This window comes from Leptodactylus fuscus, chromosome 6, assembly GCF_031893055.1.
Source record: "Leptodactylus fuscus isolate aLepFus1 chromosome 6, aLepFus1.hap2, whole genome shotgun sequence".
Lineage (NCBI taxonomy): Eukaryota > Metazoa > Chordata > Amphibia > Anura > Leptodactylidae > Leptodactylus > Leptodactylus fuscus.
The window spans coordinates 164,357,040-164,373,006 of NC_134270.1; the positions used below are offsets into that span (position 1 = coordinate 164,357,040).

Consider the following 15,967-nt stretch of genomic DNA (forward strand, 5'->3'; position numbering starts at 1 on the left):
CGCAGGCGTCGGACAGAAGAGGCAGGGTTGCATCTGAAGATGGAGGGGACCCCATTTGAGTCTGTTTACTTTGTGAGACTCCGTGTGATATTCCTACAATGTAGAGCTCTATGTAAATTGTGCGGAATTGCTGCATAGAAAAACCATGAGAGGGCAAGAAGACGTGTACAGTATATACTGAGTGGTTTCCTGCACCGTGGACTGTATAACTCAGCTTTTCCTGGTTACTGATAGGAATGTGAATCTCTAGCAGAGGGCAATAATGAGAATATACCCCAGTACATGTGCACTTATGTTAACATGATGCTGCCTAGATTCTATGGACCCAGTGCACTGATAATACAGGGATGGCGCTATTAGTGCAGCTCCGGCACTGGCGAGGAACCGCTCTGACATATTCGTGGTTCAGGCCATGACATTCCCAAATAACACAAATAGACTAAAAACGAAATCAAATACATGAAAAAAAATCCACAATTATTTTATTTACACTGTACATCGGTCCAAAACACCCGGCACACAGACAGCGAAGACCAATGATCTCAAGGGGAGGGGGACATGGGGGAGACTAATATAAATATACTGTAAAACATAACAATAAGCCCCAGGGGTAGTCGCTGAGACTTACGAAATTTTGTAATTGAGTCCTGTGTGAAAGGCTTGTGTGTTTTTTTTTATACATGAGCAGATGGCTGCACCTGCTGGACATTAATGGGACTGCAACTTAAAGGGGTTGTCCAGGGAGTATTTACACTCTTACCTGGTCCTGGGGACATCAGCGCCCCCCTGGTCATGTGGTTGAGGCAGCATTCGGCTTCCTGGATCGCTCCTCTAATAGTCACCCAGCCCCCATAAAACGGGTAATTCATTACAGTGAGACTGGGGGAAGGAGGGAGGGGGCAGATCAACCCAGGGAGCCAAACGTTGCCACCGATCACATGACCCAGGGGTGATGATGTTGCCAGAAATATGAAATAAAATGACAATATTAGGAAATACCAAGTCCTGAGCCTTCCTATTACCCTACACATTGGGCCGGGGCCACAAGAACCAGTGATAAAACAAAAGCGGACTCTGTAGGGCTGAATAAAAGGGATTGTAGATGTCTGCGCTGATCGGGATGAGCGGCCGGACCCGTCACTATGTACTCAGCAGTCCATAGACATCTCCTGTTATCTGAGGCCGAGCTTCTTCTTCTCACGCTGCTTCTTGCGGACGATATCGATATTACGGTCCTTCCACATGCTCTTCCTAAGCTTGATGGGCCGAGAGCCGACATATTTACCTGCAAGACATCAAGGAAGAAGAGTCAGAGCAGGATCCCTTTAACTCCCAGTCCCCCCCCCCCCCCTTCCAAACCCTAAAACTTTTTTATTTCTCCGCTCTGAGATCTTAATGTTAACCGGACAAATTTTTCTTCATGATGTCGCCATTAATTATTCTGTACAATGTACTGGGAAGCTGGGGAAAAAAAATCAGAATGGGGAGGATTTAAAGAAAAACTGCTTCAGTTTATGGGTTCACTGTGCAGCCGAAATGACGTGTCCCCCGTATTCTGTGTTTCGGTACGATTCCAGGGATACCAAATTTATATGGTTTTATTCACTTTTTTTCTTTTTTTTTAATGTAGATTGTGAGCCCCATATAGAGATCACAATGTACATTATTTCCCCTATCAGTATGTCTTTGTAGTATGGGAGGAAATCCACGTAAACACGGGGAGAACATACAAACTCCTTGCAGATGTTGTTCCTGGCGGGATTCGAACCCAGGACTCCAGCGCTGCAAGGCTACAGTGCTAACCACTGAGCCACCGTGTCGCCCCGTTTTACTTACATTTTAACCCCAAAACTCTGCCAATTTAGTTTTTTCTAAAAGTCGCCGTATTCTGACAGCCATAACTTTTTTTTATACTTCAGTGTACAGAGATGTATAGGGCGTCTTTTTTTTGCGGGGCCAGGTGTACTTTTCAGTTAAACCATTTTGGGGAATGTCTATTGCTTTGATCACTTTTATTCAAATTATTATTATCAGAAGTGAAAAAACAGTGGCTTTGCATTTTTTACTTTTTTTCCCCCGCTGCGGCGTTTACCGTACAGGAAAATTATTTTTATAGATTTGTAGAGCGGGCGTTTTCAGACACAGGGATACCTAAGGTGTAGGTGTTTCACAGTATTTACATACTTTTAATACGTGTTCTAGGGAAAGGGGGGGGGGGGATTTAAATTTTTACTAATATATATATATATATATAATTTTTTTTTTTTTTTTTTAATTTAAGTTTAATTTAACCCCAGGGGGTCTTATCTCTAATGCAATGCACTACACAATACTGGGGCTTCTATTGTACGCTACATAGCGCAGCCTGCAATAGAAGCCAGTGAACGACAGGCCGGGGAAACTTCATAAGGGAAAAAGATGAGGCACCAGAGGTGTTAATGCCCACGATCAGTGTGGGCACCGTTCGTGGGCATTAGCGCTGGATGTCTATTGTATAAATCAGTAGACACCCAGCATCTATGGTGGCTGTCCAGTTCCCGCCATAGTTAAACACCCAGCATCCGCCCCAGGAAGGGGTTAAATACATTTCATTAAATGTGTTCAATACTTTTCCCCAGAAGTCATTTCTCATGAATACACATTATTGATAGAGATATCTGGTCGGATTTCTTTGCCTGTGTGGATTGGATGATTTGTTACCACCATCTGGAGAGAATTTCATGCCAATAGAACCTTTAGAAATAGACTTACTGACTAGAGATGAGCGAACACTGTTCGAAACAGCCGTTTCGAATAGCACGCTCTCATAGAAATGAATGGAAGCGGACGGCACGCAAACTTTGGCGCCAGCCGGCCGCTTAATCCCATCCCCTGTGACGGCTACGTCCATTTATTTCTATGGGAGCGTGCTATTCGAAGCGGCTGTTTCGAACAGTGTTCGCTCATCTCTATTACTGACATGTTCCATACTTATTTCACCCACTGTATGTGTTTCACTGCAATTGAATGACAAGCCTGGGAGCCATCAATAGGGCTGGAGAATCCACACCAACCTAGTGGTGCAAAATGGGGTCTCGGTCAGACAAGATTAATGCCCGCGATCATTGGCCGCCAAGTATCTGCTATATAATGCAGCATCTATGGTGGCCACTCAGCTGGACACTGGCAATTGCTATTTTTATCATCTCTGTAGTCTACCTTTTCCACCTTCGCTCATCTCTAGTCCTCACACAAACAGCACAGGGCATATACACAAATAGACGGAGTTGCCAGTAATGCCAGGAGGACCCCAGAGACACGAGTACTCATTCGGCGACTGCTAGGTGGGATCATACCCTCAATTTAAGGATCAACGCAAGTCAGGGTCTGCTACTGGCCCAACCACAGGATTGTAAGAAATAAAACCCTCCTGCGCACTCACCGTTCATCTCCCTCATAGCCCGGACATAATCATTGGGGTCTTTGAAGCTCACAAAGCCATAACCTTTAGTCTTGCCTGTGCGCTTGTCTCGAATGACTTTAGCTTTCAGGAAAGAGGGATAGCGACTGAAAGCTCGGGCCAGGATGTCGTCATTCACCTCGTTTCCCAGGTCCCCGCAGAATATCCGGAAATCGTCTGGTGGGTAAAACATTAAGCCATAAGGTATTAATACATTGTCCGAGAACAACCAAATAGACAGATGACAAGGAGCCATGAAGTAAGGCTTAAGGTATCACAGGGGCTGGGGCGAAGCTTCTGATGAATGGATTCTCTTCTAGGGGCTCGCTGCTTCCAATATGGACGGCTCAATAATCAGTCGCCCAGGAACTGGCAATGACAATAGATCGTTCTTTTTCCAACTAGACAACCTCTACCCTCTGGGTTGGCACCAAACGGAGGGAGAGGGTATCAGACCTGCACCCCCAGTGGTTGGGTGCGCACACATTTCTCCATTCACTTCAATGGGAGCAGCAGAGATAGCCAAGTGCTGTGCTTTAACACTCCCATTGAAATAAATGGAGCAGTGCATGCGCTGTCTGACCACAGCTATATTAAAAACTGAGGATGGAAGTCCATTATTCTCTTGATCAGTGGGGGGGTCTGAGCACTGGACCCCCTAATATGTAAGTTATTCCCTAGATGATATATGGGGATAACTTGCTGCCATGCGAAAACTCCTTCAAGTCCTTGTAAGACCGTAACCTGAAAATATACAATCCTAATGTGTCTATGGGAAATACTACACGTACTGCAGCGCCACCAGGTGACATAAAATGGCTTTGCATGGACGCAAATTGAGGAAAACTTCTAAGGCCACCACTACACCCCTAGAGGGGATTGTCACTCAGCCCGTCTATTAACCTGGATAGCAAATCTGGCCACTGGTAAACACATGCTATAAAGGTTATCTTCAGGGATTTGGCAAAGCTGGGTGACAGCCTATATGGGAGTAACTAACAACGGTTCTGGGAGCAGTACTTACCTGTGTCCCACTCCAGCAGACTCTGGTCCTCCCAGGTGGTCCCGGCAGCAGTTCGGATACAGCGCTTCAGCTTTTCTGGCTTCATCTTCTTTTTGTCTTCCTGCACCGGCTCCAGCACAATCTAGGAGACAATGACGGTCAGTAATGTAGACTGACAGGACTACACACCCCATCATCTCCTGCAATGTCAGACACTGACCTCAGGCTGTATGGGCTCCAGCTCCGGCATACTGGGACCGATCACCGTTTCCTCATAGCTCAGGTCCTTATCCTCTGGTATGGCTACCGTCTCTGGGATTTCCTCCTTCAGACAACATGGAGTGATGTGATTAGTCTGACCTGACACAATGGAGGGAAGGGGCATAGAATGAGGTCAGAGTGGGTACTCACCTCTATCTTCCGTACAGGGGGCGCCGTATAGACGGTGGGTGCAGCCTGAATGACTGTGGGGTTCATCTTAGGAGAGGACTGGACCACAGGGCGAGGGGGTGGTGGCATCGGACCCACTGGGGCTGGCTGTAAAAATATAAGGAATGGGTAATGTTACATTTACTAAATTCGATGGGTTATTACACAACAGAGACTGATTAACCTTACTTTTTTAACCAAATAAAATTAGCCTTTTTTGTGAAACACCCCCCCCCCCCCTATGCTATTCTGTGCTATGGCAGGTGGCAACTGACCCATTTGATTTATTTGTCTACAGCTCCCAAAACCCTTTCGTACACCCTGTGTCTTTCACTAGACCTTGATCCTCATCACCACAAGGCAGTCCCCTTCCTCCTCTGATAGATTGAAATACAGCACTAGTTTCTAGTCAGTCTCCATTCCCTTATGCCAGATGTACATGAAGCCCCAAGTAAATACCCAGTCAATCACCTCCTGGTAGCTGTAAATATAGTCAGTCTACATCTCCTTCAGGTAGCTGGATACCTAGTTCCCCAGTCAGTCTCCTTCCCCCTAAGTAGCTGGACGTCCCCTGTAGATTGCTAAACAACAACAATCATGGAGTCTGGAATTCTATTCACTGCTCCTTCCAGACAAGCAGGACAGAAAGTTCTATTGTTATTGGCTGCCCTACTTGGCATGAAGGATAGCTATGTAGTGACCTGGCTGTAGCGAGAGACTGAGCATATGTGATATACGGTCCGTGGTCATGTGATGGACACACGGGTGCAAAGCTCATTAAAGTCACAGCCCAGTAATCAGACGTGTCTAGTGATAAGCCGTGCACCTGTGTGTCTATCACATGACCCCGGACTGCACAGCACATGACCATATATTGTCTATCACATGACTATGGACTGTATATCACATGACCACAGTAAGAATTGTATCCCCTGAATGACAGCAAGCAGAGATCTAGACAACCCTGAAAAATTGATATAAAAAGTATATTGGAAAATTGTCCAATATTTTATTGTACAAACAATAACATTTGTCTCAATATTGGTCTAAAAGAGGATGACTCCTTTAAAATAGTCACGTAAATTGTACAGTCAGTATGTCTCACCGGTGGGCCGGTTCTCATGTTCATGGGAGGAGGGGGCATATGACTCATGAGTGGTGGCGGAGGACCGTGCATCGGATGAGACATCAGAGGCTGTGGAGGAGGCATACCGGGATGGCGAGGACCCACTGACAGGAACGGGAAAAAAAAAAACAGAGAGAGATTAGGACACTAGAATCCATAATATACCGGAAGACGAGTCAGACATAATATGGAGTCACTTACTGGCTCGCTGCTGCTGCAGGACATGCGGGATGAAGGACGGCCGGGGCATGGCCACGTGAGGTTCAGATGGTCTCTGTAAGGCATGAGGGATGAAGCTCGGCCTCATAATTGGGGGTCTTGGGGGTGGAATGGCTGTTAGACACAAAGTATAACAATATATTAAGCGCCATGTGACAAAAGTGACTGCAAGTCTGATACAGGATCACACATTGTAATATGGCTGCCATGCAAGCACCGGAGGTAGTCTAACCTAAATAGGTTCTTCACAGAGGCTGCTCAGCCCCGAACCCCAATACAAGACAAAAAGAGACTGTGATTATATTATCAGAGCTGCAACATGTACTATACTCCAGAGCTGCATTCACATTTCTGATGGTTGTTCATGGAAACAGTCAGCAAGTCTGGTGTCTGAAATGTCATCAGCATATCAGAAGACTGCACTGAACAAACAAACATGGCAAACTAGGATATATCAGCTCTAAAGCTGGTCTTACACGGCCGAAATGATTTCTGTCTGCAAGTCCGCAAGATCATCAACATACAATCCGCAGACACCCGTGCAGTGCCGCAATTCATGGCCATTACGGACATGTTCTATAAATTGCAGTTGTTGCCCTGCACACCACGGATAAAATATACGATAGTGTAAGAGGCCACATTGAATATAAAGTGTCCGCAAATGGTCCACAATTGAAACCCTCAATTGCGGACTTACATTACGGCCGTGTAAGACCAGTCTAATGCCTGAAGAATAGTGAGCGCAGCTCTGGAGTATAATACAGGATAAGTAATGTAATGTATGTACACAGTGACTGTATCAGCAGAATAGTGAGCGCAGCTCTGGAGTATAATACAGGATGTAACTCAGGATAAGTAATGTAATGTATGTACACAGTGACTGTACCAGCAGAATAGTGAGCGCAGCTCTGGAGTATAATACAGGATGTAACTCAGGATAAGTAATGTAATGTATGTACACAGTGACTGTACCAGCAGAATAGTGAGTGCAGCTCTGGAGTATAATACAGGATATAACTCAGGATCAGTACAGGATAAGTAATGTAATGTATGTACACAGTGACTGCACCAGCAGAATAGTGAGCGCAGCTCTGGAGATTAATACAGGATGTAACTCAGGATCAGTACAGGATAAGTAATGTAATGTATGTACACAGTGACTGTACCAGCAGAATAGTGAGCGCAGCTCTGGAGTATAATACAGGATGTAACTCAGGATAAGTAATGTAATGTATGTACACAGTGACTGCACCAGCAGAATAGTGAGCGCAGCTCTGGAGTATAATACAGGATGTAACTCAGGATCAGTACAGGATAAGTAATGTATGTACACAGTGACTGTACCAGCAGAATAGTGAGCGCAGCTCTGGAGTATAATACAGGATGTAACTCAGGATAAGTAATGTAATGTATGTACACAGTGACTGCACCAGCAGAATAGTGAGTGCAGCTCTGGAGTATAATACAGGATGTAACTCAGGATCAGTACAGGATAAGTAATGTATGTACACAGTGACTGCACCAGCAGAATAGTGAGTGCAGCTCTGGAGTATAATACAGAATATAACTCAGGATAAGTAATGTAATGTATGTACACAGTGACTGCACCAGCAGAATAGTGAGCGCAGCTCTGGAGTATAATACAGGATGTAACTCAGGATCAGTACAGGATAAGTAATGTATGTACACAGTGACTGTACCAGCAGAATAGTGAGTGCAGCTCTGGAGTATAATGCAGGATGTAACTCAGGATCAGTAAAAAAACAAAAAAAACAACAAAAAAAAACAAAGGTTATAAAATCAGTTCAGGAATTTTAATACTGACCTGGTCCCACAAATGGTACAGGGGGGACCATTAGAGGAGTCACCACACTTGCCGCGGCGGCTGCTCTTGCCTCTAGACTCTGCTGCACCTGTGATGGGCGGAAAAAAAAAATTGAATGCATCACTTATCAGATAAAACTCTGACTGGAAGATTATTGTGTCATACCCAGGCTAGAACTACACAACTGAGGAGAAACGCCTTACCTGACTGTAGGTGTTTGTTGCTATAATAGGCCGGATGACAGGAACAGCTGGGATGGCCAGTGGTACCGGGAGAGGCACAGGTTCTCCGGGAGGCAGAGCCACAGGGGCGCCCAGCACCTCCTGCTCAAACCTGCAAGACAACAAGTCAATGAACAAACACAGAAGTGGCATAGAGAGGAGAACATGTGTACCCTGCCATAAGGGGTGAACAGGAATCACACATCATGGAGGGAAGTAGGGTATGAAGCAATGCAATCTCTTTTCATACAACACCAAATGCAAGTTTCTATGTTTTATACTGTACGTTTTATACTGTTTGAAGGGATTCTCCCCCACCTCACAGCCCTGTACTCCATACACAGTAACATTCAGTGAGAGGCAGAAACAGCTCTCAGTACAGAAGTCAGGGGAAGAATAAAGACTCGCAGGATGTCACAGCAATCATTGGTTTTCAGTACAATTAAGCTCTCTACTGTCAGGTGGGCGGTCCTGGGCTGGAGGATAAAGATAGGGACCGCCCACCTGAAGGAGAGACCATAAGGGTCAGTTCACACGTGAAAACCGCCTAGCTTATTTGTGCGAGGTAAAAAACCTCGAGGAGTTTTTTTTACGCTGTTTTTTGCATTCCACGCGGTTTTTGACGAGGTTTTTGACGCGGTTTTCGCTAGGGTTTTTTTTCCTATATGTGCTATAGAAACTGCAGGCGAAAACCGCGCGGTTTTGTGTGCAAAAAACCGCGCGGTTTTTTACCGCGCGGTTTTCGCCTCCCATTCACTTCTATGCAATTCTTCAGGCGTTTTCCGCCTGAAGAAAGGTCATGTTGCTTCTTCAGGCGGAAAACGCTAGGAGGAAAAAAAAAGCTAGTGGTCTACATAGACCACCATGTTAAAGGAGAGGTTTTTGAAGCGAATTCCGCTGTCAAAAACCTCCCCTTTGCCCACGTGTGAACTAGCCCTAAGGCTGAGCTCACACAGTTTTTTGGCCAGGAATCCGCCTCAAAAATCAGCCTCCCAATAGAACTCTATTGGGAGGCTTTTTTAGGAGGCTGATTTTGAGGCGGATTCCTGACCAAAAAGCTCTGTGTGAACTCAGCCTTATTGTGCTGAAGCTAACATGAACTACTGCTCAGGAATGGCTAGAAAAATTGCGGCTGCACCAGAATCAGTGCAGCGGAGCCCATCAAAGGATGCAAAGAGACTTTGAAAGGGCCTTAAAGAGAGCAGGTCAGATAAAGCAATAACTAAGATAGATGGACTATGTACGCATATGAGCTTATGAGTGTCCAGTGTCCTCAGATCTGCTCAATGGCTCCTCCTTGGTATCGACTGACAGTTCCAGTGTCAGTATAAGAGTAAGTTCACACGGAGTATTTTGATGGTCCGCCTCAGTTTTCAGACCAAAATACGGGTAGCTGCGTCTGAAAGCCTGCACCCAGCCGCGCACTCCGCTCCGGATTAGGCTCAATGAATGGGCATAGTCTATAGGAGGGAGTGTCTTCAGGCTGAATCACAAGGCAAATTGGCCTAGAGAATGAGCACCTCGCCTCTATTTCCGGGAGCTGCAACAAACCAACTTCCAGAAAAAAACTCCTGAGCAGCTGCCATTGATTTCAATGGGAACCGTCTTTTTGGTCAGGATATTGAGGCGGATACAACAGTAGGTACAGATAAACAAAGTAGTAGAGGTATGTGAGGATATCAGGCAGAAAAAACTACCACTGAAATGAATGGGAAGGAGAGACATTTTTTTTGAGGAGGAATCAAATTGTAAAAAAAAACCCCACAACTTATGAACGTACCCTCCTACTACATCACTGAGTGCGGCGCGGTAACCTTCCTCCACAGCCATAAGAAGAGATACACCCAGAAGAGCCATGACACTGGGGGGTATCAGCGCCTCACACAGTGACGGGGCACATTAAGTAGATTTACTGATGTGCTCCATAGCACGTGCCCGCCCTGTGATCGAAGTTGCATACACATTTACCAACATCTCAGAAATTTGAACTTTACGAATGGCCACAATGATCTGCGTCCACCTGCGCTTACTAACCACCAAGATTCTTCATTTACTAGGCAGAACATATCTGACCGACTCCCTAAGGGAGCGTTCACACTACTGTTAGTGTCCACTGCTAATGTCCGTTCAAAATCTTGCATGGACATTAGCACCGGACACTAGCTGTGTCCGTGACATTTTGTATTGATTTAAATGGAGATCGGGTGCGTTCTTTTACTGTCCGTTCCCAAAGATGTCCTATATGTCGGGTTTTAGGGTGCATGCACACTACGTAACGCCGGGCGTGTATGAGAGCCGTACACGCCGGCGTTACAGCAGGGCTGCCGAACACTTCCCATTCACTTCAATGGGAGCGCTCGCAAACGCCGCTGTTACGAGCGCTCCCATTGAAGTGAATGGGAAGTGTTCGGCAGTCTGCTGTAATGCCGGCGTGTACGGCTCTCATACACGCCCGGCGTTACGTAGTGTGCATGCACCCTTACTGTCGCGCTTGAAAAGTCGGACATCTTTGTGAACGGACAGTTAAGGACAGACACGGACAGTAAAAGAACGCACCCGATGTCCATTTATATCAATGCAAAATATCACAGACACAGCTAGTGTCTGCTGTTAATGTCCATGCAAGATTTTGAACTGACATTGGCAGCGGACACCGATGGTAGTGTGAACACCCCCTTATATTGTAGGCTTAATGGGAACCTGTCTGGCGGTTCGGGCCATTAATAACATAGCTGGGATTTCGGGAGACCTCACCCCTTATAGGAGTTGTCCCATTCTGGACACTTACCCCATAGGATAAGGGATAAGTCTGAGATCACAGGAACCCCAATGATCCAGAGAAAGGAGGACCACAAGTCCCACAATTAATAGAGCACCAATGCCCTTGTGTGACCAGCGCTCTATTCATGCCTATTGGATTTCCTGAGACTGAAGTCCCATAGAAGTGAATGGAGCGTCACCATGGACCACTGGCGCTTATGAGGGACTGAGCGATGACACCTGCCATGATAGGACACCCAACCCCCACCCTGTTTATAAGGTACAAGTGTATTGGACAACAAACCCCCTTTGTATAAGACAGGACACTACAAGTCCCAGCAGAGCACGCCCTGCCCCCCTCTGAGCGTCACTTACAGCGCCATCTCCGCCTCCATCTCCTTCATTTTCTCCTCTCCGCTCTTCCCCGCCATGTTGGAGCTTCACTGGCAAGGAACAGCCGCCAAACGTCTCTCGTTCGCTCCTCTCCGGCGTACACAGTCTTTTACCGCGTCGCCTTCCTTTCGCGTCACTTCCGCTTCCGGTCTAGCTTGCGTTGCCCGCTTCATACAATAGTTGCTGCGCACGCGGCGCCATTTTGTTCTGGGGCAAAGTGAGGGCAGTTAACATGAAATTGAGACACATCTGCAGAGCAAATATTCAGGGGCATGGCCTCAGTTTTGATAGGATAGCCCGAGAGAGAGACATACTCCCTGAGAGTGGCCATGAGGGAAAGGAGAGTCACATGGGGCCTAGTGAGGTTGAGAAGGACATTGTCTGCAAAAAGGCTAATCTCGAATTCCCTATCATGGACCATCACCCCCGCAACATCAGGGTTGGAACAGATTTTGGAAAGACAGGGGTTCAATACAAAGAGCGAAAATAAGCGGGAACAGAGGGCAATCCTGACGTGTCCTGTTACGGATGGGAAAGGGTGGGGAACTAGTGTTGGGGAGTTTGACTAAAAGTCGCTATATTCTGACACCCATAACCATTTTATATTTACATGTATGGGGATGCATAGGGCGTATTTTTTTGTGGGGCCAGGTGTACTTTTTACTTATACTCTTTTGGGGCATGTTTATTGTTTTGATCACTTTGTATTGAAATTTTTATCAGAGGCGAAACTGCGAAAAAATGGCACTTTTTGGGGGTTTTTTTCCTCTTTTTTTTTTTTTTCTCACCGTATGGGAGAACTATTTTTATAAGTTTGTAGACTGGGCGTATTCGGACTCAGGAGGTGTCGGAGACCTGTTCCATGAGCACAACAATGAGAATACAAAACTTTATTGATGCCGAGGGAAAATATCACTCCAACAAAATAATACACACCAAAATAAACAGGGATTATAATGCCTCCCCTCCTTGTGGCCGTGACACATTATAATGTCCCCTTGTGGCTACCATTACATTTTATTTATATAGCGCCAACATATTCCGCAGCACTGTACAATTTGTAGGGTTCAAATACAGACAGAAAGATACATTACAAAGAAAATCATTTCACGCAATGGGACTGAGGGCCCTGCTCGCAAGAGCTTACAATCTATGAGGTAGAGGGGGTGACACAAGAGGTAGCAGGGGCGGCATTGCTTATACAGAGGTCAGATAATTCTGTAATAGAGGTGACTGTCATTACACAAACATAAAACTGTATGAGCCGTCACCAGTCGTATTCTTTAACATGCAGATGGTACCCGGACATTTAAAGTTAGACTAAAACGGTATCAAATTATGTGGGGTAATGTGGGAGCGCGAACAGAGGAGTGAAAAAATAGATTACCACATGTAGCACACAGTCCACTCACATAATCCACCGAATCTTCACAAAACCACCATCCTCAGCTGCAGATGCACGGATGTTAGTCCTCTCGGCTGAGGCTGGAAAACTGCGGAGGAAAACTTTGCAAACTTTCTGTTCAAAGTGCTGCGGGAAGAACCGCAATCCATTCCCGCCACGGTTTTTCCTTTAGTGCTGTGGATCGTCCTGTGGGGCCTTAGCCTTATAAAGATTTAGTTTCAGATAGCTCAGTAGATGCAGTGGTGCGGACCAAAACAGTCAAGACAGGGACACAAAATATGCAGCAAACTGGTTTATTTAGACAAAAAATCAGGAAAAGAAATAAACCTTGATTTCAGGCGGAAAATGAGCAAAACAAAATACAGCCTTAACTTCAGGCAAAAACAAAATAAGCAGAACTGATAACCTAACTATACGTGTGGCTTACTACCAGCCACACAAACAAAACAAGGGCAACAAGGTCTCACCGGACTCAGGGTTACAGGACAGAACCATACACCTCCTCTCACTCCATGGATCTGCACTGCAGTGCAGGATCTGCAGCCTTTCCTGGCTCAGTAATGAGCCCAGGATCTACACCTGGGCTGAGGCCTACTCCAGATCCATCCCTGCACCCCACATATGTCAGAAACCTGAGGCTGATATATCTGGACTCCAGCACTCTGTCTGTCACCTTCTCACAATGCTCAATAATACACTTGGGAGATGACTTCAGGACCGGGCTATTTTCCATGGTTCAGAACTGGACACATATTCAGATTTTTTCAGACATGCGGTACATTTATTTCCCTTGAGTTATTCAAATAATTTTTCAGTGATAAATAGGGCTTTATTTTTCTGTTGTTTTTATTTTTTCCTTGTTTTTATTTATTTATTTTTTTCACATAGGTGACAATTATTTTTGTGTCACTGGAGGGGGGGCTAGGATCTCTTAACTTGGGCCATTTTTTTTTAACACATGGAGGGGGGGTTGCTGCTTTCTCCTACAACTAGGGCTGGTGATCTTACTAGCTGCACAATTTCTTGCAACTGCTTAACATATAATCTGATGATTATTTACATCTATATGGTCCATGCTTAGTCCTGCAATGTTAAAGGGACTCTACCATTAAAACCTCTTTTTTTGTCGATAAGACGTCGGAATAGCCTTTAGAAAGGCTATTCGTCTCTTACCTTTAGACGTGGTCTCCCCCGCGCCGTTCCCTAGAAATTTTTACCAGTATGTAAATTAGTTCTCTGGCAGCGATGGGGGTGGGCCCCAGCGCTGTAAATGCAATGGAGGCGTCCCACTGCTGCTCGAGAACACGATCCTGCGACGCCTCTATCTTCGGCTGGATCCTCCCCTTCTCTGTCATCTTCTTCCGATGCCTGTGCAGTTAACTCTGCCAGTGAGACACTAGTAGAGCCAAGTGTGCATGCCGGCTGGCGGCCATTTTTGGGTGGCCGCTCTTGCTCTTGTAGTTCAATGCAGGAGCGGCCTCCCAAAAATGGCTGCCGGCCGGCATTCGCACTCGGCTCTACTGGTGCATACTTCCCAACCGTCCCGATTTCACGTCACGATTTGGGTGACATGTCCCGCGGTCCCGGTTGGAGGGAGGTATGTCCCGATTTCAACTCAGATCTGCGTCCAGAGGACGCAGATCTGAGTTGAACACATTTGCGGCTGAAGCAAGGAGCTGACACAGGTCAGCTCCTCGCTTCAGCCGCATATGTGTCAGCGAGAGAGGCGCGCAGAGAGCGGCGAGGGAGCGGAGGAGAAGGTAAGTTTAATGTGGAGGTGGAACGTGAAACTGGGGGCAGATGAAGGAGAGGACGGCATGACACTGGGGGCAGAGATGGAGAGGACGGCATGACACTGGGGGCAGAGATGGAGAGGACGGCATGACACTGGGGGCAGAGATGGAGGGGACATGAATCTGGGGGCAGAGATGGAGGGGACATGAATCTGGGGGCAGAGATGAAGGGTGTATATGAAACTGGGGGAGAGATAGAGGGGGACATATAATTTACGGGTGACTGTAGGAGGATTATACTGTGTGCGGGCACATGGAAAATTAACGAGTGGGCGGAGTCAACACAAAAGTGGGTGGGGCTGAATTTTCTGCGGCGCGCGTAGCGCGCCACACATTTTATCCCTCTTTCAGTTTTTCAAAAGTTGGGAGGTATGCTGGTGTCTCACTGGCAGAGCCAACTGCGCAGGCGTCGGAGGTGACGCAGGAGGAAGACGACAGAGAAGGGGAGGATCCAGCCGAAGATGGAGGCGTCGCAGGATCGTGTTCTCGAGCAGCAGTGGGGACGTCTCCATTGCATTTTCAGCTCTGGGGTCCACCCCCATCGCTGTGAGCGAACTAATTTGCATACCGGTAAAAACTGGTATTTCTAAGGAACGGCGGAGATCATATCTAAAGGTAAGAGACGAATAGCCTTTCTAAAGGTTATTCCAACGTCTTATCCACAAAAAAAGAGGTTTTAATGGTAGAATCCCTTTAAGCATGGACCATCCAGACATATATAATCATCAGACAGTCTGGAACTAGTTAATGGTACGCGTTAATGTACTATAAAGTCTCAGCATGTCAATTATACCTACGAAAACCCTGGTGTTATAACAGGTATAACAGACGCAGAAATTCTGCTGAGAATAACTCTGCAAACTGTGAAAACCGCTGTGCGTTCTGCCATGGTCCTCTCTGCAGTGTTTATTGGTAACGATTCACTGTGTGGAGCTTTAGCGTAAGGACGTTCTACATTATTAAGCAAGCCTCAGGTTTCAAGCAATATGGGGAAGAAAAAGTATCTGCTGCTGAAAAGCATCAAATTGGGCAATGCCTTGGACATGGTATGAAAATATTAGATATTTCATATTTTGAGATTTGTGGCTGATTCAGAGCACAGAAGGGTTCGTGCAGATAAAGGAATAATGAGGAAGGTTGCTGCCGGATAAAGTCATCATATTAAGAGTAGTTGCTAAAATACCATTACAAAGCAGCAAACAGGTATTTGAAGATGTTGCTGCTTTTGGAATACCAGAAACCTGTAGGATCCTCCAAAGGCTTGTAGTTGTGGAAAAAACTACCATTTGGCCAGTCCTATACCGTACTCATAAGCAGAAATGGTGCATTGGGCCCAAAAATACATGAAGACTGA

At 46.1% G+C, this 15,967-nt stretch overlaps 1 protein-coding gene across 1 annotated transcript; it reads right to left on the reverse strand.

Moving 5' to 3' along the window:
- Positions 1–477: 477 nt before the first annotated feature.
- On the reverse strand, positions 478–11,536 carry RBM42 (RNA binding motif protein 42). Its single transcript, XM_075277905.1, has 10 exons — positions 11,398–11,536; positions 8,245–8,374; positions 8,042–8,129; positions 6,199–6,330; positions 5,977–6,101; positions 4,854–4,979; positions 4,663–4,767; positions 4,464–4,584; positions 3,422–3,616; positions 478–1,285 (listed from the first exon to the last, which is right to left on the reverse strand). The coding sequence occupies exons 1-10, from the start codon at positions 11,451–11,453 to the stop codon at positions 1,173–1,175; spliced, it is 1,191 nt and encodes a 396-aa protein (XP_075134006.1). The 5' UTR covers positions 11,454–11,536; the 3' UTR covers positions 478–1,172.
- Positions 11,537–15,967: the final 4,431 nt, after the last annotated feature.

Excerpts from the sequence above, each read along its gene's own strand:
- RBM42 (XM_075277905.1), bottom strand. The coding sequence starts at position 11,453 with ATGGCGGGGAAGAGCGGAGAGGAGAAAATGAAGGAGATGGAGGCGGAG. Across the intron at positions 6,331-8,041 it reads TGTACCATTTGTGGGACCAG|CCATTCCACCCCCAAGACCC; the intron begins GTCAGTATTAAA and ends TGTGTCTAACAG. Across the intron at positions 4,768-4,853 it reads CCCCTGTACGGAAGATAGAG|GAGGAAATCCCAGAGACGGT; the intron begins GTGAGTACCCAC and ends TGTTGTCTGAAG.